General features: G+C 45.2%; 1 protein-coding gene across 2 annotated transcripts in view; it reads right to left on the reverse strand.

Moving 5' to 3' along the window:
• Window positions 1–27,686, reverse strand: part of LOC144780925 (uncharacterized) — a 129,748-nt gene that overhangs the window by 26,045 nt on the left and 76,017 nt on the right. The window contains exons 7-12 of one of the 2 annotated variants that reach the window (XM_078659467.1): window positions 26,560–26,656; window positions 21,866–21,976; window positions 13,521–13,684; window positions 12,839–12,940; window positions 11,144–11,367; window positions 5,366–5,825 (exon numbers count right to left, since the gene is read on the reverse strand). In XM_078659467.1, the coding sequence (XP_078515593.1) occupies window positions 5,368–5,825; window positions 11,144–11,367; window positions 12,839–12,940; window positions 13,521–13,684; window positions 21,866–21,976; window positions 26,560–26,656 (1,156 nt within the window). In that variant the 3' untranslated portion in view covers window positions 5,366–5,367. Of the gene's footprint in view, window positions 1–3,948; window positions 5,826–11,143; window positions 11,368–12,838; window positions 12,941–13,520; window positions 13,685–21,865; window positions 21,977–26,559; window positions 26,657–27,686 lie in introns of those variants that run through there. The other variant, XM_078659466.1, reaches the window with a different exon arrangement.

Genomic DNA, 27,686 nt, shown 5'->3' on the forward strand with positions numbered 1-27,686 from the left:
ACAATCTGGTACTTTTGAAAAGAATAAAGACATTAAAGACTTTGCGCCGCTTGCGCCGCCTTTGCTAGAAAAGACTCCACAGCAAGAGTATAGGTCTAAGTTACGATCTAGTAAGTCAGACGAAGTTTAATTGTCTAAGTCCACTAGGTGGTGAATCGGTTAGACTAGATTACTGGCATGTATGAGATCGCATACGAGAATAGTAAGAAGAGCAAAATGACAGAAAAGTACTGCAAGTTATTACGCAGTAGATGTATAGTTTCTTTGGTTATTTTATTTTTTCTGTGCATCATTATTATCTGTGTAAGTTTAATACTACATGTTTTCTTTCCTCCTATTGCCTCACATATGCACTCTTCCCGTAATAACACTGTAGAGCATACATTCAGTGATCTGCCACCTCATGAACTGTCATATCGACTTGCCCTGCGTAACAATACTTTCATTCGAATGTTACACCGTTCTCATCAGACCAGCAATGCGACAAATTGCTGGGTATGTGGTCAGCTGCCACCTTATCAAAAGACGAAGGGAGTTCTGCCCTTCTTCCCTTTACCGTTCTCCCACAATGGTTCGTGTGGAGCATGGTTTGCCTTAATGACCTCACTAGATAGAAAGACCATAGTTTACCAGGGTGGCTGGATATATGGGAACTTGAATAAAGTAATGAATAAGGCATGTTTTCCAGACAAAGACGGATTTCCCCAAAGGAAGGGAACTGATCTAGAAAATGAAGAGTACGAGCAAGGAAATGCATCTGTTAGTTTTGTAATACTGAACGCTCAGCCCATGCAAAATATAGGTCCACCATTTATTTCAGTCCTACCAGCAAAAGGTGATTTATGTGTTAGAAAGAAAGGTTCAGTACATATGGGACACAGCGAGTGTAAAGATGTAGTAGAGTTTAACGATAAAGGACAGTCTTCTTTCAAAACATCACGCCATACCTATTTCATTTGCGGTCAGACAGCCTATGTACATCTGCCCCCAGACTGGGGTGGGACATGTTATATAGCGTTCCTGCTGCCACCAGTCTTTCTAGCCCCATCCCATTACCATCGAGATTCACGACTAGAGCATGTTAGACAAAGGAGAGAGACTGACTCCTCAGAGATCGATCAGACAGAAACAGCTTGGGAGCAATATACAGATTTCAACAAAGGATTCTTTTTCTTCATAGGTCCCGTCCAAAATAGTAAACTCATACGTAAGTTAACAAGAACTCTGGAAGCAGTAGTGAATGTGACTGCATCTGCCCTGGCGAACTTGACCCAGGAGCAGTCTGCCATGAGACTTGTTGTTCTTCAGAACCGCCTTGTTCTTGACGTCATCCTGGCGGATAGGGGCGGGGCTTGTAGAGTGATCGGCTCTAGTTGCTGCATTTTCATCCCTAATAACGCGCCATCTGTGTACGCAGCAATAACAAGACTCCACAAGATTGCTCATGATATACACCAAGACCCAGGCACATGGACTTGGTCCAGTTGGCTCTGGGGTGTAATATCGGCTTGGGGATGGAAAGTGTTGTCGTTCCTAGGAATGATACTGCTTATGATATTCGGCTGCTGTCTCTGTCTGCAGTGCGGCCTGTGTGCGACTGCCTGTGTTCCACACCCACGAGTACAAAGGATCAAAGATGAACAAATGATGCTGTATGATCAACTATACGGTCTCATGAATATAGATGTGTCCTGAAGGGTAAAAGTAGGGGACAAGGAGGGAATGAGGAAAATGATATTTTGCCTGACCAATATGTCCCCTGCGTGTACCCTATGTTTAATGTATGTGCATGTCATGCATGCATTTTTCCCTTAAGTGACCTGAATAACAAGGCCTCTGCAACTACGTCCTGCATTAGGATGCCAGTCTTCAAGTCTCCCATGTAAGAAATGTTAAGTTAGCTTTTAAGGCCCATGTATTTGCATTGTGCACTTTTAAATAAATCACGATGAACCCTTTTTGTGGTTCAGCCTGAGCCCGTTTCTAAATTAAGGGTTTTTCATGGCTCAGACACTCTGAAAGCTACAGTTACGTATCCCTGACCTCGCATAGCAGCAAGGGGTGCCAAGACAGTGTTTTGCAAAATAGTTACCTGCTTGTTGTACAGAATCACATTCCTGCCCGGTGAAGAAGGTAAACAGAACCCGTCTGCAGAGATAGGGCCTAGCTTTTCTGTCTCTGTTTAAATGAAATTACAGTACTTGCATCTGTAGAAAGCTCACAGCCCCCATGCAATGAACGAAGAAATATATGCCCTTTCTGTCTTTTAGTGATGAGCAACCTTTGCTTCAGATAATACATCCCCGACTCAAGATATCAGATAGTACCAGACGTGCTGGTCGCCCTGACACTGAAGGTTTCTCTACTAGACTTAAAGTCAGCTTTCCCCCAGTCACACGTCAGTTGCACGTCATGTACAAGTTGCACGCACAAGTAGGGCAAAGTTCCAGCCTGCCATGCAACCCCCTCCATGTATCCACCCACCTATGACTCACCTATGACTCATCAAGTGTACACCCTCATGCACGCCCACATGCTCTTATCTTCTTTTCTCTCTTGCTCTGCCTGGAGCGCTCCTCCTATGTACAAGATTGTACTATAAATATGTACTCTGTAAATAAATGTTTAGAAGACCCTTCCTGAACCTTAGAGGTGATGGAACAGATTCTCCCTTAACTCGAGTTATTGGAATAAAGCCCTTTTAATTCGGACATCACAGATTCTGCCTCTCATTTAAATGCATGATGCATGTTTATGCCTAGAAATTATGACAGGGTAATATTTTATTTACCACATTAATCCTGCACAAAAGCAATCCTGACTACAAGGCAGGCACCCTTGCACCATGACACAAGAGCGTCTGCATTGGCGCTAGGAAGTGAAATGTGTGCCAGCGCTAGAAAAGGACTGGAACGCACCGTACAATGGTAAATACAGAGCAATCCTGCCCTTTCCTGTTCACGCAGCGAACCGCAGCAAGGTGGCTTGCTGCATTGCGCTGCGGAAACGAATGATAGATCTGGCCCTCAATTTGCTGCTTTCAGAAATATCTGCAAAATACCTGACTGGTCTTCGAGTGATGCTCAGTGGGGAAAAAGGGAGCCACAACTTTCCGTTCAGATTCCCAATGTGGATATGTAGGAGCAGGAGCCTTCCAAGTATCTCTACTCAGAACGGTGCCCTCCAAGTATCTTAACTGAGAACACGACCCTCCATAATGAAACCTGGGGGTCCCAATCCCCTTCTTGCTAACAGAAGGCAAAAGCTGGCTAAGAGTGCAGAGGCAAGCCTCTGTTGGCATTTCAAAGTTCTTTTCTGGGGATCAAAAAACTAGAGAAATAATTGCAAGTCACATGACAGGTGAGTTGAAAACAAAGTGACATGACCTTTGACTCCACTCTGAAGAATGCATCAATATCAAACATCTAAGCACCAGGTGCCTCAACGTCAAAGATAGTTTGAACGCTGACAACGCTGCAGATGCTGCCCTTAATATTGACGCAGACACCAGTGACGACAGACCACAGTGTCGGCGACTTGGCTGCTATCAAAGAAGAGCAAAGGAAAAGAGCAGGTAGCTCTTCTCTAAACCTGCTAACTTTCTGTGTCTGAGAAAGTATATAATTGTCATTATCATGGTGGCCAGGTCTATGAAAAGGATTGTAGACTGGCCATCCATCTTCCTTGCCCATTTGCTTGAATTCCTAAATAAGGAGCAATGAAAGTAAAAAAAACTGTATTAATCAATATAGACACGAGTACAAGAGGGCAGAAAAAGGAATTTAAAAGGAGAAAAGTGGAAAACTTCAGAAACAACAAAGGTCGAACAAGTGACATTGTGTTATGTGATTGTTGCTGGGAAAGGGGCTGGTGTCAAGCAGTCAGAGAAATGGACCATAAAAGGTAAGCACCCTGTTACTCTGAGCTTTACAAAAAAAAGTATTAAAGGACTGTAAACACACACTGCTTTTATTTTTGTTTTTGAAACAGTTACAATTTTAGTGTTCAATGATCCCACAGGAGCAATATGGGTTATTCTAGCAATCGTCATATGATGAGCGTCTTTGTACCAAGAACTCGGGGTGCCCAATGCATTCTGGGGGTTAACTGGTAACAAAGCCTTCACCTGAGTGTTCTCTAGCTAGTATCCCATACCACCCAACTAGAAGAAAATTGCCTAAAAAAGGGGCCAGTTCAGAAAGATAACTTTCAGCGTCTCTCTAATCTCTCATCCAACGACTGCCCAGGTCAGCGTTGATTACCCTTAACTTCTGTGGCATATCGGTGCTTCCATGACAGATTTTCTGGCCAGCATGCTGCAATCGCGGGTGTTGTAAAGATACCTTATTACAGTTAGGGACATATTTATAAGAAAATCACGCAGCGCAGCAAGCCAACCTTGCTGCGCTGTGTGACAGGGAAAAGGCAGGATGTGCCTTACTCCCTGCACTGGTGCAGTTTTGGCTCCCTAGTGCTAACACATCCTTGAATTACGGTGCAAGGGTGCCTGCGTTGTAAGGAGGATTGTTTGTGAGCAAGAAAGGGGAACCTTTCTACACAAAAACAATCTCCTGAGCCATTTTCCTGTTTCTATGTGTGCTGCAGAATGAAGCACACACAGAAAGAGGAAGTAACAAGGAGAAATAAGGACATTTCTGTTCAGTACGCCTCACCTGGGAAGGTTTAGCATGTTGGCGCATTACCAGGTCTACCACTTTTGGAAAATCTGCGAATGCATCAAAATCCATGGATGTTCTGAGGGAACACCCACGCAACGTCTTCCCGGTGCAGAGTAATGCAACTCAGAGATTTGCGTTGCATTGCATTACTCTGGATTTATAAAGTCACGCTTTATAAATCTAATTTTGGGCTTGCGTTACGCATGCACCACGTTGCGTGGTGCAAGCGTGACGCAACCCCACTCATAAATATGCCCCTTAGTATTTTGTGGAACCATTTAGAGACGTGTGAGAGATAGAGATCTCGTGGCCAGCCTGGTCAGCTCCCAGACATTAGAAAGCTATGGCTGTGGCCTCTACAAAGTCACTACACAGACAGCCCAGACTTACTTCAATGGAAACCCAAATATTCGGATGATCTGTGATTTATCATGTAATCTATGAAGATATATTTCACTGAAACTACACCCAGTCACAACCTATTGTTTTATCATGTAGGACAGATTTTATTCCCCAGCATAGTTTCCAATTTTTCTGTAAAAACCAATTTAGAAAATAATGATATCCAGTCTATGATGATTCAACATTTTTCCCAGTTTTATACAGTTCTGTACATGAATTCTGTAGAAGTCTGTGCGTAATGATGAAGCATGGAGCACTTCATCTTCTTGCTACTTTTGTGTTACCTTCAAAAGACTATTTTGTAAGCCTTCTCCACTGCCTCTCTTAGTTCTTGCGAGTCCTCAAACTGGTCGCTCACGCTGTAGCAGAAGAGATCTTGAATCATTTGAGATGTAGAGAGCACAGTGCTGCCCTGTTCTTTTGCTGGCAGAATCCCTGTGGCTTCACATTCTGGCATATTGATAATTTCAATAATCACGTTTTGAGATGTTACTTTTGCAGCAGTTAAGAAGCAAACACATTGAATCCCATGGCTAGCCGTGTAGCAGTTGCACGTTAAGGATGGTAGGTGTACGGCGCTGTTGATTCCCAGCTCTTCGTTTAGAATCAGTATGTACGACTCTTCGTGCATGAACATCTTCTTCTCAAAGCATTCTTCCGCCACCTTTTTCCTGGTATCTTCGATTGTCTCACCAGATCTGCTGATGTAGTCCAGCATGGCCAGCTGAATGTGTTTACAATGCCCTTTGAAAGAAATATTTGGGAAAATAATCAGTACATTCATTATGAAAGTGCTAAAGACAGTATACATCCTTACTTAAGTTTTCTATATCCAATGTCGTCGGCACTTTCAGATCCTTTTGCTTTTTTATAAGTCTACCTCTTGAGGAATACCACTGCCATCGTTCCCACTACGTAGTAGCATCATTTTATCACGGATACAAAATGAATGGAGAATAGATCAAAGTAGGGACGGACAATCATTCATGAGCCTCATACTTCCAGCTGGTGAAGGACACATGGAAAGATCTGACCACCCTTTTCCATCCTTTCTGCTCCGGAAAAATAGGAGAGCCAACAATCTAAGCTGGGAAAACGATAGTCCTATTCTCAGCCCATGGACCGACCACAATCATCCTCAGTTTATAGGTGAGGTAGATAGGCTGGGGACATCTCGACCCTCAAACCTTCCTTCGAACAGCCCTTCGCAATCAAGCTGAAAACCTAAAGGTAGGCAAACTCAGACAAGATGTGAATTGAGAATCCACAAACCACCCCCAAAAGATGAAGTCTACATAAAGTTTCTGAACTGAACTAATCAATACTCCCAGCTTCTCTGCATATTTCACCGCCCTCCGATCCTCGCTTGAGTACCCAGCGGTGTAACTCAAAATGATGGGGTCCCCTTGCAGTATTTGAAGAGGGGCTCCTGAGTTTCCTATATCTCACAGATATTCATTGGCCTTGGGCTGAACAGGGTCCCCTTGACGATTGCATGTCCCCCCTGCGCTGCAGGGGCCTGCGTTACGCCCCTGGGAGTAGCCAGGGAAGGAAAGGGCCCTCTACCAGTACCAGGCAATCTCCTGCTGCTTCTATCCATCAAAGATCAAAGGAATTGTTAGTGACACCAGGAGAGTTGAAGGGCTTCCCAGCATCTAGTCGCCGCCCCACACCCATTGCTAGAAAACTCAAAGTTTTCCTCTCCAGTCAATTGCCAAATGCTTTCATGCTTACTGGACAACGCAGCAGGGGGCAATTTTTAACCACCCAGGCCCTCTCATATGCAGTGCTAAGTACCCATTACATCACTTACATGCCGGGTAAGCAGTAAATATTCTTGTCAGATTTAGCCAGTGTCAGGATATCGGGTTGGACACACTACCACCTCCATCCAAGGTCACCTACAATTTTGGGTCAGCTGTGAACATGCAATCTATGCTAACTGACCACTGACACTATTGGTGGGCAATCTGGGGACCAGCAATTATAAAAGGGTTACCTGGAAGCTGGCAATGATATATGGTTAGGCAAGGGAGGGAGGTTAGAATGGGCTACGTTTATTGCAGGTTCAGGTATAAACATCTGTAAGCACTTGTGTGATTTAGGCATCTTCAAACTCAAAAGGCCAAGGGGAGGAAATATCTGGACCACTTTTCTAAATGTTCATGTGCCAGAGCAGTGCTTCCCAAACCTTTTAGAACCACAACCTAAATTTTAGAACGATAAATGTATGCGACCCACCATGCTTTAATGGACATGAGGCATGAATATGAGACCATGTCATGAGTGATGTAATATGTGAGGTCATAAGCAGTGCATTGCAGGTGCGTAAGTTATAGTTAGCTCAGGTAACTATAACTGCAGAATCTCACTGGTTTTGTAAAAGTGAAATCTGAGCCTAGCAAGAACGCCCCTGTAACCTTTGGTTTTTTAAGTGAATTTCTAAGGTTTTCAAAATCAAGTCAAGTCAAAATAGGCGTTATTTGACAATACAGGTTATAAAAGCATTTTTACAAAAGATAAAATTAGTAAAAATAAGACAATGTATTTTTTTTGTCATAAAAATATGTACAAACAATCGTACGAAAAAATTAATTCATCCTGATACCCTAAGACGACAAGATAATGAGTTAAAAAAACAGCAACAGGGGGGAATGCATGTGATTAAAACAAAAGCGACCAAAACTTAAAAAAATGGCCAAAGCTCAGGAATAAGGTGCCAGCATAACATTTGCGGTTAAACATAAATCCAGGTTTCATCAGTTCGCAGACAATATATGTGAATCGGATCAGGTCGCGCGCTCCGATTCCGGCATGGTGCCCACGGACACAGACAGACAGACAGACAGACAGACAGACAGACAGAGACAGACAGACAGACAGACACACACACACACACACACAATGTGCCGGTCTCCCTTGCAAGCCTGCACAATGGCATTTTCCTCGCGCCACAAACTGGCTCCGACAAAGCCAGCCCACCCGCCTGCCGCCAAAGCCAGCCCCCGCCCCCGCAGCCGCCCAAGTCAGCATCCCCCCCCCCCCTCAGGAAACGTGCAAAATTACCCGGTGCTTCGGCGCGGTACTTCAGCTCCTCCAACGCAGCACGACGCGGGAGCAGTTGTGCACGCGCACGCTTACGTTCAGATGTGCACTTGCCCAGACAGCGGGCACAAGTATGGCTCGCGCATTCTGCACAACGTGCGCTTTCACTTTCCCTTGTATTTATATACCCCTTTTTGTCTAAGTCACAATCCTTTAACAGTTTCTAATGATTTTACAAGCACAACTTGAGCGCTACCACTATATCTTCCAAGTGTTATTTCTTTCACCGTTTCCAATAACATGGAATGGGCAATCGGAGGCAAACAGGCAGTCAAAGGCAGGCATGAAGAGTGCAGGTGAGGACAGGGCATGAGCTGAATTGCACAGTATGAGGTGTGAATATCTTTGTATGTGTCGGCGTCTCGTGCGCTCCGACCGTGGTTTTGGTTTCGCGCCCGGCGATCCCCAGCTTGTGTCTAATGCCACTGAACATGCTATTCAAATGCAGTTCTACTTGAAATGCGCCACGCTTTTCTGAGGGTCCTGACGGCTTAGAACAGTGAGGTCCTCGACATTTGCAGCGAACATTCCACCGGGTCGCGGTGTTACATTATGCATCAAGCCAAACGAAATGTGTGCAGCTTCGTGTGAATGTCCCCGTCAAACCAGCCCTCCCCGAGTGCCTCGCGCCGGCCCCAGGTTCCCTTCTGCAAACTTTATTGTGGGTTCGGAGTGCTGTACGCCCCATGCTTTACCCAGCATGGTATTCTTGTCCAGGTACGTAGTAGGCGGGGTTCCTCACGATCTGCAGGGAGATGAGCACCTCTCCCTGCTCCCCGTCGCCCTGCAGCTGCCCGTGGTGGGTGCAGAGGAAGAAGAAGGGCGAGAACCGGGGTTAGTAGCCCACGGCGCCACGGACACACTCTGTGCAAAGGGCGAGCGCGAGGAGCAGGACGGCCCAGCGTGCGCGGCAGCCCCTCTGCTCCATGCTGGGGTCCGTTGTCCGTGTCCGCGGAGCCCTGCACGTGCACCCGAGCCCGGCGCGTGCTCCTTGCTGCGGCCACCGGCTCAGTGCAAACTTTGCTGCGAGCTCCGGCGCTGCCAGTCAGTCATCTGCGCGAGCTCCGGCCTGACTGCTGCACGCGCACTAACCAGTCAGTCATCTGTGCGAGCTCCGGCCTGACTGCTGCACGTGCACTAACGGACAGGACCTCTCCATCCCATATGCAGCCGCTCTTGACCCAGACACCTGCTTCTCCTTACACGAGTGCCCCGGCGCCTCCTGTTGGCAGTGGTTGGGAGACTGGGCACAACTGGCAGGGTCCAGACAGGCATGTAATGTAGGATGTTGCAGGGGGCTCGTCCCATGTCATTTGCAGGAAGCAAATCAGAGGCCCTCTCACCTCTAAACCCTTGAATTGCGAGGAAGGGTGAGGGATGCTCGGGTGGAATACCTTCCTCGAGACGTCGCGGACGGCCCCCTCCTCCTGGGCCCAGCAGGGGTCCTCACTGGCATGTGAGGGGGGATTCCCCCATCTGTTGCTTGTCATTTTCCCAGGGTGGGAGTGTTGCAGGGAGAGGAGGGTCGTAAATACCTGGAGCAGACCACTGTGCGGCCCAGTGCGGGAGGAGGAGTGCCCTACCAGAGCTAGGTGCCAGCCTCTGCTCTTCGCCTCGGTGGCACACATCCCTCTGCCACCAGGTCTACCAGCTGCCTCTCTCCACCTTCCTTGAGCCAAAGTGAGTACTGAAAAGTTTTGGAGCAGAAGTGATAAGGGTGGTGGTGGGGAGGAGGTGAGGAAGACGGAAGGGGAGGGAGTGAGAGTGTGCCGAGCATACTCCGAGTGCTTACTGTGCAGGAGTGAGTGATATAGCTTAGCTGGGTCGTGTTTCTTGCGTGAACAATGATGCCGCAAACTGCATACCCCTATCACAGCAGCACCAGGGGTGTAGCTTGATTTAGTGTAGCAGGTGCAGTGGCACCAGGGTACAGAAGCCTGAGGACCCACTAAACCCTGATTATTTGAAGGACGCTGAGGAGGTTTGGCAATGGAACAAGTGTGTGTGCCGAAGTGGAATACTTTGTATGCACTGCCAGGTGAAAAGTAGCTTGCGCATACATGGGTACACTGTGGTACACGCAACTGCCACTGAAAGGCAAGTGGGCTCAGTGCATCACTCGTCAAGCACAAACTGACCCTGCCCTAGATCTGTCGCAGTGTCTCAGTCCTCTTGTACAACCTCACCGTTAGCTCGCTTCCACCTCTGCTCTCTCTGCTCTTTTTTCGTGTACCCTCCGTGATAACCTGATCATTTGACTATAGAAATCCCCGTCCCACCTACAAAGGGTTGCACAACTTTTCTTTAATTCTAGGGAGTGGTGAAGCGGGAAACTTGTGACCTCACAATGAAAAATAACATTCACAAACAATGTTTATATACCAATTGCAAATAAAAAATAAAGAAATTTATGCAAAGCATTGTCATTTACAATGCCAGTAACTCAAACTTTAATGCTGCGAGACCTATTGCATTGTAAATGCTTGTTTAATACTGTAAAGAGAATTTCTGTTTGAAAAGGGTACTTAGAGTTTATGAGGAGACAGTTTTTACCTCATTTTTACTGGACTGGTTAACCACAAGGCTTGTATAGAATCCCACCAACCAGCCAAATCCTATGTAGCAAACATTTTGAAATATGAGCTTATGACGGAGTATTTTGTGAGAGACCTATGTGAATGGTATGTACGTAAACAATGTGTGAATTGTAGTTTTCTTTCGCTCTTCTTAAGGACACCTATGCACAGCATCCATCTATGCCTTTAGGTCAACCACTGACATTATGTAGCTCTTATCTGGTGATCTCTTGAAACAGAAATGGTTCCACCTATTGAAGCAAGCTCTTGCGCACAACTTATCCCACAAGAAAAGGGCTCTTGAAGCACGCTTTATAAATGACCAGTAACATAACATCTTAACTTTTTCCATATGCATCTTTTAAATTTCAACCAACATACCTTCTCTACATGCTGTTGGACAGGAGCAGGACTGCAAAAGTAGATTCACCTCCCACTGTACATCTTGCTGCGTAAGGCAAGGAACACTGCATTCAAACTTTGAAACCCAGATTATTTTCTTGCCCCATTCTTGTTGAAGAATTGTGTCTTGAGATTTGTCTCCACTGTCCAAGCGTGCTCTTTTATTTGCAACTCCACCAACTTCCTTTGGCCCCAGTGAATAACTGAATAAAGAAAAATGTTTTTTGCAATTAAACCATCACTACAAAGTTAACAAACTTATTTGAGAAGGCAAACCATTATGGCTATCCTATGTGATAATCTGCTGAAGAACCTTCGGTGTATGTTAATGAATGCTACCTATAAAGTGTTATGCCACTATATCAAGGATCACTATCAACTTAGAATATTGTTTAAGATGGTTCTATTCAGCAGCGCTTAGGATAGCCATCCCCGAAGCTTAGTACAGATGCTGATGGGGTTAGGGTGGGTTTAAAGTGAGAGACAACCTGGCCTTATAAAAGCCTTATGGACGCATGCTCAAGATTGATAAATCCGATTTAACATTAGCGTTTCAATTAGTAAATTTGAAAAAACAAAGATTGTGAATTATGTTGAAATAAAATGATTAACCTATGACAAAAAAGATTTACTTAAGTATATTAAAAACTATTGAAAAGCAGAGTTCCCAGACTTTATTATCAAAAATGTGAAATGTTGGTATTAATGTGATAATTCCAAAACAGGACTTCAAATACACTATTTGTGAAAACAGCAGAATTCAGTTGCGCAGCTGAGCTGGCAGAAGATATAAGGTCTGAGATCACTGGAAAGCAAAATACAATGGAGTATAGTTTGGACTTTTGAATGTAAATGTTTACACAATGCCAAAAAGGAGTTAGAGGATAATTTACTACAAATGCATTTAATAATTCCGCGCACTGTTTTTAAATGGGGAAACATAGCATTTAGGATGTCAAAGTTCAGGCAAGTCAAGAAGTGTGTATGAAGCAGAGTTGATGTTAAATATTTTTGCCACATTTGTCTATACAGCACAGAGAAATATGTCATACCAGTTTTAAATATTGTTCTTTATTTTATGAACTGTTTATTGTTAGTCTTAATAGAAACTGATATACAGTGCACATTCATGCCACTGAGTTTCTTGGCGGTAGTTGTAGCATAACTCTCTTAAATCCACTATCACCATAACATGTTACTGTTTGAACTAAAGCTCCATTTATATATCCCAAATGAGAGCTCCATTTAAGGAGGATTCTATGTTGAAACGAGTAATGTTTAACAATGCCCAATATTCTCAACTGAAAGCGTGTGACCTTATACTATGGAAAATGTATTCTTCTAAGTCTAATGGTCCAAAACCTTAATGGTGTTGAAAACATCTGATTCCAATCAAACAAGCTTGTTGCATGTAACAGATGTTCCATAGGAAACCAACCCTGAAGTGGTTTGTGGCCATCAACTTAAAACCTAGTGGAACAGAGGCTTGAGGGGCACCCTGATTGTTTGAGGATGGGGGTCTAATAAGTAACATCTAGTTGCAATCCTGGGGGATCCACTTTGTTTACTGGAAAAGTTTCCAATCCGTAGACTTCATGGTTTTGGAGCTATCTAGTGTTGGGAGATCTACTTCCTAGATAGTTTACATATAGAATAAACTTCATAGTTACCAACCTGAAGTACTCCTCCACTGGCCCAGTAAAGAGCTTTAGTAAATCATCCAACCGCCGATTTGAAAGCCTCTTCAGGAACTGATACTTTATCTTCAGAAAATACCTACAAAGCACAGCAGCAAAATATTGATCAATCATGGCGAATTTGATCAGAATAGAGAAAATGCATGTACGAATGGTGCAAGACAAACAGAAGCAGCCGTTTTAGTTCTATGTCAGTCAAAAAGGCATCAGCCTCGTCATTACACTAATGTTTGAGCATATAAACAAAAAAAGTACTTTTTGTTTTTGGAGACTATTTTATTTTTGTACTCTAGTGTATTACATACCATTAATAGGTTGCATATATACTGGCATGTCTACAACTAAGCTGACGACTAGGTGATCAAGTTACCTGTGGTAAACTGAAATGCTGCAGATGAGAAACACCGGTCCTACGCTATCACCATGCACACCTTGTATCATCGGAGCCCATGTTAAAGAACTACACTAGACTTACCCCACTGACTTTGCCTGAGACACAATCATGAGTTAATCAATTGAGCTTATATAGATTTGACTTAGAGGAAATTGAAGGAGTAAGAACATGGCCAATGGCGGTGGACATACACTGAAAAAAGTGTGGCGTACTGAAACTATTGACTTTGCCTTAAATTTTTAAATGAAAATTATGTTTAACCTACCTTTCAGTCCAAGTATTGGCCTCACTATTTTCATCACTGAGCTGTCTTCCAAAGTTGGCCCACATGGAAGCGCATTTGAGCCAGTTTTCTTCCAGATAGTGGCGAACTATGTTCGAACGAATGACCTGAGATGACTCACTCACAACTTTGGAAAAGGCTTCTTCCTGTAGAATGACGGGATAAGTCTCAAATTCTTACATGAAAAAGCTCTTAAAAGTGTGGCACAATATGGAGTCTGAAGTTCAATTGTTGTAGTGCTATTAATCACATTTTTCTTTTATCAGGGGTTTTATTAAGAGTAATGACACAAGATGTTATACATTTTTATATTTTTAGTGTAAGCTCTTTTTTTTTTTTAAACTTTATTTTTCAGTTATGTAACATGTATAAAGAACCCCCCCAATTGGCATAGTTACAACACATGTACACAGCTCGACAACCTCATTACAGTACTTGAGGACACAGGTATCACCTGGATAGGTAAGACACATGGGGCATATAAATAAATAACAGCATGAGGAAGCAGCCGAGCACCGCCGAGCACCGCCCAACTCCCTGTAGTAAATAAGCTCTAGCAGTCCCTCCCTCCCTCCCCATCAGACCCCGACCCCGCTAGCGAGAACAATTCGTCACTTGCCCCATCAGACTCACTTTGGGAAGACTACCCCCTCTCCGACAGTCCCGAGGCACCCGAGTCGCCAGGCGAGTAAATCATCCTGCAGTTTCTCGTCCCTCCGCGTAAGTTGCATATGAGTTTCCTCAGCCAGGGACCATTCTCTCACATCTTTAAGCCAGGTGGGCACTTCAGAGGCCCTCTGTCCCATCCAAGTAATCGCCACCCTACGCCTAGCAAGCACCAACATTAATTGCAATAGTTTATAGGAAAGGTTCCTTCTCTTGGGCTTAGGAACCAACGCCAGTAAACAATGTAAGGGATTCATTGCTATCTGAAGGCCTGTGGTAGTGACTATACGCTCTACCACATCCGCCCAGAAGCTCCTGATCAAAGGACAGTCCCAGGCTAAATGCAGGAAGCCCGCTCCCCCTGCACCACATCTGGGGCAGCAGTCCCCCCTGTCCCCAGAGATACGCTTCAACGATTATAAAGTGTATTCATTTGAACCGTGCATTGCACGATACCTTGCGCGTGAGGGACCCTATTCGCTTCCGCTGCCCCTGTTCCAGTGTAGCACCAAGATCTGTCTACCATGCCACCCAGGAAGGCGGCACCGGTGGAGTGGAATCCTGTTTCATAGCCGTATATAGTAGAGAGATTAGTCTACGCCCCTTGCCGCAGGAAAGAAGAATGTTTAGGGTGTGGGTCATCGGGGTGCGTCTGGGAACTGAGGCCAGGCAACCTTTACCACATCTTGTAGTCCCCGGTAGTGCAGATACTGCCCCCCTCCAAGACCGAAGGTCTTCTCCGCCTGCTCATAAGTCAGGAAGGACTCGTTGGGGTAGAGATCAGCTAGAGTCTCACATACTCCCTAGTGTAAGCTCTTTAGAGTAAGTACATAAAATGACCTTCTTGATGTCCTAGTGTGTAAGCCATGATACTCATGTGTTTTTAAAGTCACCTGACTAAAATAAAAATATTTTTTACTAAGTGACTGATTTGAAATCCTGTAAGATGGAAGGGAAGTAATTAAGGAGTGGTACAATGATTCTGTCTTGACTAAAAGTGAGATGGGGAAGTTTCAATCCTTAAAACATGTTGTTGAAGTCCAGAGGAGTAGATGGAGAATATTTGCCTTCAACTTTTTTGTCTTGTACAGATTTGTAGCTCCAGAGCTGCAACGATTGCCAGACAAGCCTAGGTTTGGAGTTAAGATGATGATTTTGCTCTTAAGATAACAGCTTAAAAGGCAATCCTGCAAGCCTTTGTTTATGTTTTTTAGAGTATTTGTGTGCTAAAACCTGGCTTCAGGGGAGGACACTTCCATGATCATGCTATAGTTGGCAGATTTACAATTCAGTTGTTCAGCACAATGTATACATAAATCTTATGATGTGTTGCACAGATACAAGATTTACAATTCAGATATCAATTAATCACTGTTCCTGGATCAATAAAATGGAGTGTGGGCAGGTTACAGATCTCAAGTGGGCATCTACTGAGGAGATCCATAATAGGTTGAGGAAGTATTAGCATTAGTGAAACAGAGATGTTTTAGATTAATTTGTGAAGTAATGGGAATGTTAATAGGTATATGGACAAGTCATCCCAGAGTTTGATTGTGTAGCATTACAATTGCTGTTTTAAGTCCTTTCCTGAACGTTTCCTGAGAGCATCGATTGTTTCTACTCTTTGGACACTGGAGGTCACAAGAATGTTTTTAAGGTAGCTCTATATGCTGGTGTTGTGGCTTCATAAATGTAATTGTAATTTGATATAAGATATCTAGGGAAACAAGTGGAGATTTGTGAGAACTACATTTTCCATCTGTGGCAGGGTGTAGAGCCATCTTCCAAATGCTGTTACAGACGTTAACGTGGAAGGCACACGAGCTTGAACAGTGGTTGAAACAAGTGGAGGGTAAGAATCACGAGGGCTGGGAGGCTCAGTTGGTATCTTCTTTGTCACGTGCGGCTTAAACAAGAGGTTGGAGAAGCATGTCTACAGGGGAAACTTGTGCGATTCAATAGATATTGGGAAGATGTCATCGAACTTCCACTGGCCTGATGCTGCATTGAAAACGAATGCCTCTTCTGCAAGTCAAACTCTCTGTAGACCAGCATATGCCCACTGACATATGGAGCTATGAACTAATAAGAATTGAAAGGGACTACCTATCCTACAGGAAAATGAAGACAGATCTTTATAATAAAGAGTCCCACCACATTAGATGTAGATGGTTGCTGAAGCGTTCTGTATCCCTATGAAAGTGCAATGATCCAGATCGATTATCTTTGTGACATTGTGAAACTCAAATAAGATTTGCCAATAATGTTATAAAGTTAGTTTGGAGCAGAGCACACTATTTCTCATTGTTCGGTCTTTTACACTCCAAAACATTTGCACAGTCTTTTCCTCTGATGTCTCCTACTTAAAATATACTTCGGTGCAGTGCCTTCTTTTCGTAAGGAGCAGGCTGCCAGATTTGGAACGGAATTGTATTATAATATTTAATATTGGTACATTGTGACTAGACTTACAATAGGCTATTAAAAGGCAATTGAAAGTTTAGTGTTTAACCAGGAGCATATCAAACATAGGGTGCTACACTCAGACCACTGTAGAGGTGGGGTAAAAGAAAGTAAGAGAAGAGATAGACGGAGAGAAATAGTGGAGCAAGTAAAGAGTAGCGATACAGAGACTAGAGAGAGAACGAAAGAGATGGAACTTGAGGCCAAATTAGAGAAACTGCATGTGAAAGGAGGATAGCTTGGAACACACTACTGGGCCAGCAACTTTTGGACTTGATTTTCACATTCCAAATAGTTACAATTTTATGCACAAGTGATTTCGCATGACCTGAGTTCAGAAACTTAGGGTCCGATTATGATGGCGGACGGACCTGAGTCCGTCCGCCACCATAGAGTAGGAGGGAACCTCCGCATGGCCTGCGGAGTTCCCTCCTGTGCAATTAGGATGTGACCGCCACCCTGGCGGTCATATCCTCTATTTTTACCATTGCGGCGGGTGCGGCTTCAAGCTGCATCCGCCGCAATGGTAAAAATGCATACATTGCATTTGTATGCAGAAAGCGGCAGGCACCGTGCGGTGCCTGCCGATTTCTGCATACAAATGCAGGGGGGTACCATAGGTACCCCCCATGTGCACCCCCCTTCACCCAGGGGGCCCGCAACGGGCCCCCGCAGTGAAGATACACATGCTTTTCCACGGCAGAAAACCCGCCGCGGAAAAGCATTTTTCACAGGCCATCCTAATATGGCTGACGGTGTCTGAGAATTTGAATTTGAATTTAAAATACTTATAAAGCGCTACGTTCACCTAGACGGTTTCTTGGCACTGTGGGAGCACAGTTAACAGGAGGGAGACACAGGATATATTACTGTGGAAATGCCTGATTGAACAAGAAGGTTTTTAGACCTTTGCGGAAAAGCGGATAGTGTTTGGTCAACCGCAGATGGTCGGGAAGGGAGTTCCAAAAGGTAGGTGCCAGGAATGAGAAATTGGCCCCTCCCCATTTTTTCCGCTTGTAGCGAGGGACCTGCAGCAGGGATTGAGAGGAAGACCGCAGCTCTCTGGTAGGGACGTATTCCCTTATCAGGGAGACAATAAAAGCAGGAGCTGAGCCCTGACGGGCCTGGAAAACCATGCAACCAGTTTTAAAGAGGGAACGCTCCCTGACAGGCAGCCAGTGGAGCGCCTTCAATAAAGGGGTGGAATGGTGAGATCGGGAAAGGCCGTACACAAGCCGGGCCGCCTGATTTTGCACCAGTTGAAGCTTTCTTAAACTGTAGGCTGGAATGCCATTATACAGGGCATTGGCATAGTCCAGCCGGGAGATCACTAGAGCAGACATAATCAGTTTAAGTGCAAGGGGGGAAAAAATCGGGAAACAGTGCGAATAGTACGAAGAGTGAGAAAACAGGAAGAGACGACCGAACTAATTTGTGAGTGAAGGGTAAGGTGGTTGTTCAGTTTAATGCCTAAAGTCTTAACTGTGAGAGAGGGAGTGGGGGGGAGACCTAAGGACGGGGGCCAAAATAAAGAATTCCAGGGGCTGGAAGAGCCACCGGTGAGAACCAACTCGGTTTTATCGGGGTTCAGTTTCAAATGGTTGTGGCTCATCCAGTCCCTGATAAAAATCATAATAGACTGGAAATTAGAGAGAGAATGGGGCGAAGAAGAAAGATTAAAGATGAGCTGGAGGTCATCCGCATAATTATATACGGTGACCTCCATCTGTTGAAGAGCAAAAATTAAAGGATAGATATAGAGGTTAAACAGAAGAGGGGAAAGGGAAGAGCCTTGAGGGACCCCACAAGTGATGTTGAGTGGACTTGCCGTGAAATCCCCCAGCCGGACAGCCTGGGTGCGGTCCCTCAGGAAGGACGACAACCAGACCAAGGCTGAACCCCCGATTCCCGCCGCTCTGATACGTGAAAGCAAGATGGTATGGTCCACCGTATCAAAAGCGGCGGAGAGGTCGAGGAGCACCAAGGCCTGATGTTTGTTTTGGTCCATGCCCTCCCTGAGGTTATCCAGGACCGACACCACAACAGACTCGGTAGAGTGCTGTGACGGGGTGGCGGGCTCTGGGGATGACAATGCTGATATGCCCTCGGACTGGTGGTCCGCAATGCTGCTGACCCCCCTTTCTGTCGTCCCTGTACAGACTGATGCCACAAGACTAGGGGACTGGTGTGCAACGGAGGAAACCGGTGTGTGGGACTATCCTACGGATATAGAGCACGGTCCCTTTAACCCAGGACTACAGGTCGGCGAGGCCACGCCCACCAACAGCGCAGGAGAGCCAAAAGCCGGAAGAGCGACGGAGAAGACGGACGGCGTTTCCCTGGAGGCGGATGGTGTACTGGAGTGGAGACGGAGAGAGGTGCAGTCGGAGATCGGAGGAGAAGATTACGGAGAGAGCCCAGCGGTCGTCAAGCCAGGAGGCCACCGGTTTGGCGCTTCGCCCTGCCACGGTCCCACGGGAGGAGCGTGGCTGGACAAGGTACGGGGTGCAGTGGCGGGCTGGGTGGGACGGAGTGAGCCGTTGCAACCTCGAGACCCAGTGTAAATATTGTATAGCAGAGTTCCCTTCCCCTCACGAGCACCACGGACGGCTGTTTGTAATTGTGCACCTGGTTTCCCTCACTCCCCGGGCCCCTGCAAGTCCAAGTCGGACGCCCCAGTGACTGTTTCCTTTCTTTCCTTTGCTTTTGGGGATTCCTCCGGACGGAGTCACGAGCCAGTCAGCAGCCAACATGCACTCACCTGACGACCGGAGCGAGCAGATCGACTGGTCTACAGCCCTGCTTCATTCTGGCTAGCCCCGGTTTCACAAGAGGAGTCAGAACGGAGACCTCTGAATTCGCAAGACTGAGAGTGACTACTAAGAGGAGAAAAGCCTATCTGAAAATAAAGCCTTCGCTTCGTGCACTATTTCCCGACTCTGCCTCATTATATACTGATCCTAGTGTTTCTGAACCACCATCCCCTGTGGTCTCCGACCCTGCCCCCTCACAAGTGCCTAGGTCGAAAACCCGCCTGGCGAGAGGCCAGGCCCCCAGTTGCTTCTACGTGGGCACTGAGTGCCGATGTGACATGGCGCTCGAGCACCTTGGCCAAAAAGGGCAGCAGGGAGATGGGACGATAATTGACTGGGGCAGACGGATCTGCTCCAGGTTTCTTTAAAATAGGCACTATTGTGCCAGTTTTGAAAGCAGAGATCACAACCCCCTGCGCGAGAGAACTATTAAGAAGAGTGATCGGGGGTTGAGTGCAAACAGAGTAAATCTGTTGAAGAATACGGGCCGGGCAAATGTCAGCCGGGGAACCTGACTTTACCTTAGGGAGTATTTCCAAAAATACTTCTTCAGTAAGAGGGGGGATTGAAAAAAGACAGCTCTGAACCGTGGGAGGGAGAGGGGCAACATAAGTAGGAGGGTGAAGTGAAATATTGGTCTTGATTTTAATAATTTTATCCAGAAAATAATAATTCAGTGAATCGCATAAGGACTGGGTGGGAAGGAGTTTAGGTGTAGCCCTCTCAGAAAAGGCTAAATCACGAACAATTGTGAAAATCTCCCTAGCTTTGTTCTCTGCCAACATGATTTTAGCTGAAAAGTAGGCGGTTTTGGCTTCAATAATAGCTTTTTTGTAGTCGCTTAATAATGTGAGATAATGGGTTTTCAATAAGGGGGAGTAGTCCCTTCTCCATTGCCTCTCAGCTCGCCGGAGGGTCAGCTTTTTATCCTTCAACTCAACACTGAACCACCGGTTTGACCCCTTACGTCTTCTAGTAGAAATCCTACGTAGGGGGGCTACATGATTGCAGCCTCCGACAAGCCAGGTGTCAATGGCGGTGGCTTGCAGTGAAGAGGATAGACCCGCCAGGTTGGGTGAGGAGTCAAGGAGAGAAGAGGATAACAAAGGGAGGTCAACGCGGTTCCAGTTCCGCGCCCAGGTGTTTTTTACAAGCGGGGCCTTAATTACAGGGTCAAGGTGGAGGGAAAAAGAGATTAGGGCATGGTCAGACCATGGGCAAGGGGACACAGACATGGACGAGACAGCGCTGTTAAGGGACCAAACTTGGTCTAGCATGTGTCCATGTGTGTGTGTCGGAACTTGAATGTGGGGAACGAAATTTAGAGATTGGAGTGACTCTGTAAATTGTTTAGAAGAAGTGCATTCAAAAGGGTCCGTGGGCCAATAATTCAAATCGCCGAGCACTAAGACTGAGGCATAGTTAACCGCCAATGTTGCCAAAAGATCCTGAAAGGCTTGTATAAACAGGGGGGAAGACTGAGGCGGGTGGTACATTAGCATGCAGGTGAGCGGAGGTGAGAAAATGGATGAACGTACCACAAGATGCTCGGTAGGGGCAATAGGAGGGGAAGGAAGAAGTTGAAGGTTGAGATCAGCACGGGCAATGAGCGCCACACCACCCCCTATCTTACTCGCCGGGCGGTCAGCCCGGAGGGCAACATACGAGGGAGGAAGGACAGCCAAGAGGGAAGGCAGGGAAGACTCACAAAACCAGGTTTCGGTTAGGAACAGTATGTCCGGCTTGTGGGAGTCAAGTAGGACGAACAGCTCCTGGTGGTGTTTGACCGCTGACCTAGTGTTGAGCAGAATAATGGACAATGGGGGATGGGGAGAGGAGAGAACAGCGCGCGATGAAGATTGGCTCGAGGGTGACGGCAGAGGGGGAGGAGGCTGGTGGGCTAAGGGGGCAAGACCAAGCAAGGAGATACGACAGATAGCGGGGACACCGTCACCATATTAGAGCTTTTAAGCCAACCGCGGCGGACGGAAACCAGGACCCACCAGCCATCCTAATGTGGCGGTGGGTCTTTGGTGGGTCCGCAGAGTATTTTCCGCATCCTCCGGGCCGGCGGTGGCTTCCGCCGGTCCGGAGGATGCGGAAAATCCTCCATCGTAATAGGCCCCTTAGTCCCTTCACCACAGCCTTAAGTAAAAATAAGCTAACGTTTCCATAATTGGCAGCATAACATTTTGACCTAATGAATGAAATATAAAATGCTCAAATATGTTCCCGGCTAAGACCTGTGCTGTATAAATAGCCCCAAATAAAATTAAGTAACAAAGCAATGCTGTGGTAAGGTGGTAGGGAGTGAGTGAAAAAATCACCATGGCCAAGATCATAGCACATTTGAAAAATAACACTACATGAGAAGTAATAACATACCGTGGCACAGTTCTTGAGCGCAGCAACAAAATCAAGTACTTTCTTTCTTTCCTCATAAGAGTCAGGACCACTTATACCAGATTCTTTCTTGCACAGCCATTGGTTTATTGCCTTGAAAGAAATGTATTAAATATGTTATGGCTCTGTAAGACAGTATTTACATACAAATTGAAACACAGCAATAAGGAACACCGACCAGCACAGAGACGTAGAGAAATCAAATAATATGTAGCTATTGTGCGTTTATAGCGTCTTAATCATGTCCAGGTGCTGAACTGCCTTACCGAGTTACAGAAATAGGTTCCTCAAACAGCTACTCTGAAAAATGTAAAGGTATGGCAGGGCTCGAAAATTCAACTCGACCGCTCGCATAGTCAAGCTAAATTTAACAAGGTCGAGCTGTTTTTAGGTCCTACTCGCCCTTTCTGGCGAGTAGGAAAACAAACCAACTTTTGTCCTCGGTCTGTGAAAATGGACCAAATGTGACAAGATAACAACATTTAAAGGCATTTTTATTACTCACAAAGTTAATGAGCAATAAAGATGCCTTTAAATCTTGTTATCTTGTCACATTTGCTCCGCTTTCAGAGACGGAGGTCAAGTAGGTTGCAGTTATGTCGAGGGCATTTTTTATGGTACTAGTCCTGCAGGAATAGTACAATGGAGCACCCTTCCTGATAAGAACCGAGGAACCATGCCTCCTCATGTCTAGTCCATATACATTGGAGCACCCTTCCTGATAAGAACTGTGGAACCATGCCTTCTCGTGTCTAGTCCCCATACATTGGAGCACCCTTCCTGATAAGAACCGAGGAACCATGCCTCCTCATGTCTAGTCCCCATACATTGGAGCACCCTTCCTGAAAAGAACCGAGGAACTATGCCTCCTCATGTCTAGTCCCCATACATTGCAATGTCCTTCCTGATAACCGAGGAACCATGCCTCCTCATGTCTAGTCCATATACATTGGTGCACCCTTCCTGATAAGAACCGAGGAACCATGCCTCATCATGTCTAGTCCATATACATTGGTGCACCCTTCCTGATAAGAACCGAGGAACCATGCCTCCTCATGTTTAGTCCCCATACATTGGAGCGCCCTTCCTGATAAGAACCAAAGAACCATGCCTCCTCATGTCTAGTCCATCTACATTGGCGCGCCCTTCCGGATAAGAACCGAGGAACCATGCCTCTTCATGTCTAGTCCCCATACATTGGAGCGCCCTTCCTGATAAGAACCAAAGAACCATGCCTCCTCATGTCTAGTCCATCTAAATTGGCGCGCCCTTCCTCATAAGAACCGAGGAACCATGCCTCCTCATGTCTAGTCCCCATACATTGGAGCACCCTCCCTGATAAGAACCGAGGAAGCATGCCTCCTCATGTCTAGTCCATCTAAATTGGCACACCCTTCCTGATAAGAACCGAGGAACCATGCCTCCTCATGTCTAGTCCCCATACATTGGAGCACCCTTCGTGATAAGAACCGAGGAACCATGCCTCCTCATGTCTAGTCCCCATACATTGGAACGTCCTTCCTGATAAGAACCGAGGAACCATGCCTCCTCATGTCTAGTCCCCATACATGGAGCGCCCTTCCTGATAAGAACCGAGGAACCATGCCTCCTCATGTCTAGTCCATATACATTGGTGCACCCTTCCTGATAAGAACCTAGGAACCATGCCTCCTCATGTTTAGTCCCCATACATTGGAGTGCCCTTCCTGATAAGAACCAAAGAACCATGCCTCCTCATGTCTAGTCCATCTAAATTGGCGCGCCCTTCCTCATAAGAACCGAGGAACCATGCCTCCTTATGTCTAGTCCCCATACATTGGAGCACCCTCCCTGATAAGAACCGAGGAAGCATGCCTCCTCATGTCTAGTCCATCTAAATTGGCGCGCCCTTCCTCATAAGAACCGAGGAACCATGCCTCCTCGTGTCTAGTCCCCATACATTGGAGCACCCTCCCTGTTAAGAACCGAGGATCCATGCCTTCTCGTGTCTAGTCCCCATACATTGGAGCACCCTTCCTGATAAGAACAGAGGAACCATGCCTTCTCGTGTCTAGTCCCCATACATTGGAGCACCCTTCGTGATAAGAACCGAGGAACCATGCCTCATGTCTAGTCCCCATACATTGGAGCACCCTTCCTGATAAGCACCGAGGAACCATGCCTCCTCATGTCTTGTCCCCACACATTGGAACGTCCTTCCTGATAAGAACCGAGGAACCATGCCTCCTCATGTCTAGTCCCCATACATTGGAGCACCCCTATGATAAAGCCCAAGAAACCATGCCTTCTTGTGTTTGGTTCCCATATGTTGGAGCACCCTTCCTGATATCAGGTCAAAGGAATTCCTGCTGCACTCGGAGGAGACGTGAAAATCTTATTCTAGTCTTTCCTATAAAACTATGCGAAATCCTCTATAAACTGTTAGAAGAGAGTGCCATTAACTATAATCCATAAACTGTCTCATTGTTTGCCATGTACAATATATACCACTCCACTTCCATGGTACCAGGTTCGTGCTATACAAATGAACTTAATAAAACACAAAAATGCATACAAACACCTTTTATTGAGCATTTCAAGATAAGGTGGACACTTACAGGGGGAGATCATAGGAGCAACAGTTCACAAACTGTGCTTTGAGTTTAGGTACAGAGGAACTCTGCAACCACATTTGGAAACACTGCAGGATGGCAGCAAAATCAAGGGATTAGTCCTGTACCTAGGGTGGGAGGGAGGAGCCAGGCCTGTAGTAAACACTAGATCTGAGTGTTCACAGTAATCATTTATAGAACACCAAGGTCTTTGAGGAGCATCCATAGACCAACAGTAAATAAGAGGACTGCTTCATGACCATTAATAAACCTTCCGCACTGCAAAATGTCAGGCTGTGAAAAGAGCACAGATGGATAAGTAAGGAAGTTCGGGAATTTCCTAGTAGTCTCTAGTCACTCTAGGGTCACAATTAATTATTTTAGTTTGGGTTACACTCCTGCTGATGTGGAATATTGGTAGCCATCGAGGACAGTGGCATTGCAACATCCTTCGAGGAAAATCAACTTTTGGAAGACCAGGTGAGACCCATTAGACATAAAGAAAGACCTATACTGAAAGTTGGTCTTCAACAGAGCAGTATTTTGTCTTAATGTGGCCACATCACACCCACCGGGCGCTTTGCTTGTAATGAATGACTGCATCCTTCTTAGAGATTGAAGAGCAATATAGCCTGGAATCTGTTCTCAATGTCTTCCAGCCCCCCCTTGTGAAAAAGCTGTACCTACAATTCAGTCACAGAGCATTGCCGATTCGCGCATTTACAAATAAATGGGGGGGGGGGGGAGAGGGCACTTGAAGTCAGGGTTGTCCAGCTTGCAACCACATCTCGGAGACAGTTCAACATGTACTGTTTTTTTGCCCTGCATACAAGAAGGCTAGACGCTGATGGCTAGTACAGATATGTAGAAACCTTGGAGCAATCCATTGTGCGGAAGCCTATAGGATTTTAAAATATGATACTAGTATGCCCATTGTGTATTCTGTCTCCCAAAACCTATTCTCTATGTGGTGTGCGCCAAGCTATTTTAAAATCAGGCTCTGCTTAATTGAATCACTCCATCATCTTTCTGTGACCTTATATTGGTATCAACTGCACCTTTTTAAAAACCCCAAATGTTGCTAATATTTATTTTTATGTATTTATTGCATTTTACAATTTTAAAATGGAATTCTTTGATATTGCACATGCACTTTACCCTTTGAATTTATATGTATGAATCGTGGCGTATTTTTTTACTTGTGCTTTTATGGTCATATTGGCCGTAATAAAGAATTCTTGACTGACTGTAATGAATGACAGTGCAGATCACTGCTTTGAGTGGAAGCTACAAGAGATGCCAACAGTACTTAGAGAATAAGGAAAATGTGCCCAAGTAGAACTGATTCAGCTTCACCGGCAGAGAGCACTGTTAGGTTGGTCTGGATAAGGCCATTCATATGCTTTTCTGTTCCATACGCCAAGTTTTTAATTAGTCGACCAATGTATGGATGGAAACAAATAAAACAGTGGAAAGCAATTAACAGGGGGAAATTAGACTACCTGTTCATGTTTATAAGATCCATGTATTATTAGACAATGAATAGTAAGGTGCACAAGGGAGGGCTGGGGTTGAGGTATCCATACACAAGTCCAAAAATGCAGGTTAGTAGCAATGGATTTCTATACGCGTGCTACATATGTGATCACAACGAACGTGGGATTACACCTTGAACAACATGAATAATTGAAGCAACTGATTAGAATTGATGTGCCCTGGACTGGGGTTCTCTATCACCTGTTAAGTTTACTAGTTGGTTCTATGTACAGGTTATACTTTCTCTTGAAATATGCTAACTAATAAGCTGGGAAAATTCCAATGTATATGTGGCACTCTAATAAAACTGCAGAAGAAGACAAGTATATGTAAGAACACACATTTTCCTTTCTTCTTAAAGAAAGGGCACAATATAATTACTTTAAAACCAATAAAAACATCATGCAAAAAATTCTAGCAAGCGATTTCTGTTGTAGCCTTGACTGTGCTATTCGTTAACCGGGCTTTTTAAATTTTGTACAGAGTGCAACACCTGGTCTTCCAATTCTCATTACATTGGACCTTTCTATATAAAAACACCGCAATTACCTGCAATACATGAAACCAGCAGACCAGAATGCCGGATGTTGGGTAGATTTTTTGAATGGCTCCAATATCTTTATCTTCTTTGTCTATCATAAACGCACTAGAAAATAAAATAGTTTCAGGAAATAAGATATATAAAATGCTTGAAAAGTGCAGTCGAACAAACCAGTCTCTTGCTAGCAAAATAGGAAAGAACATATGGTGAATCGGGTTTTTGCCCCCTTGCTTGAAACCCACAGAAGTCTCCTTAAGCATCGTAGAAAGCAATTAAAATTATCCTGAAACACGTGTCTAGAGATACACAGCACTGGCTGCACCAACAAGGGTGAAAAACTAAAGCCTGACACCGAAGAAAGTGTTATCATGCACTGCATTTATTATGATGCATTGGGGCAAACGGAGTGCTGGAGTGTGAGGCAGTGTGCGCCCACCCCCCTCCTATCGTAGAAAGCACTGTTGTGTCGATACAGAGTACCAACCAGTTGGGTGATACCAATATCTATTGGCATCTGGCATGAAATGCGGAGATGGGTTCAGCAAATCACATTACTCACACTGCAGAGTTAGTGTTGTCTGCATGCACTCTAAGTTAAATGAACACCTGAAGAAGCGACATGATGTGCCAACACAAAATGTTAACAATTGTTAACACCATCAGCAGCCATCTGTTACTTAACTATTTTTAAACAATTTGTATTGGTTTTAATTTAAAAAAACAACACTCAAACATACAAACTACACATAAAATTGACCGAGTACCAAGTCTGATATCGCACTGTACAATGGTTACTACAATAGGGGAGAGGAGTTAGCCTAACGGCTAAGGCGCTCGACCTCGGACCTGGGGATCTGGGTTCGAGTCTCGGTAACGACGCCAAACCTCCTGTGATTCTGGGCAAATCACTTAATCTCCCCGTGCCTAAAAATGAAAGTGTGTGTCATCATGTAAAAAAAAAAAAAAGCGTAACTTCTGCTATGTAAAGCGCTCTGATACCTGATTCGGTTCGGGTCTAGTTCGCGCTATATAAAACTCTATAAAAAAAAAAAAAATTACAAAAAATGATCACAGATATGAACCCTGACATGAGGCATATTGGAAAGAATAAAATTCAGGATAATAATTACATATC

This window comes from Lissotriton helveticus, chromosome 9, assembly GCF_964261635.1.
Source record: "Lissotriton helveticus chromosome 9, aLisHel1.1, whole genome shotgun sequence".
Classification (NCBI taxonomy): Eukaryota; Metazoa; Chordata; class Amphibia; order Caudata; family Salamandridae; genus Lissotriton; species Lissotriton helveticus.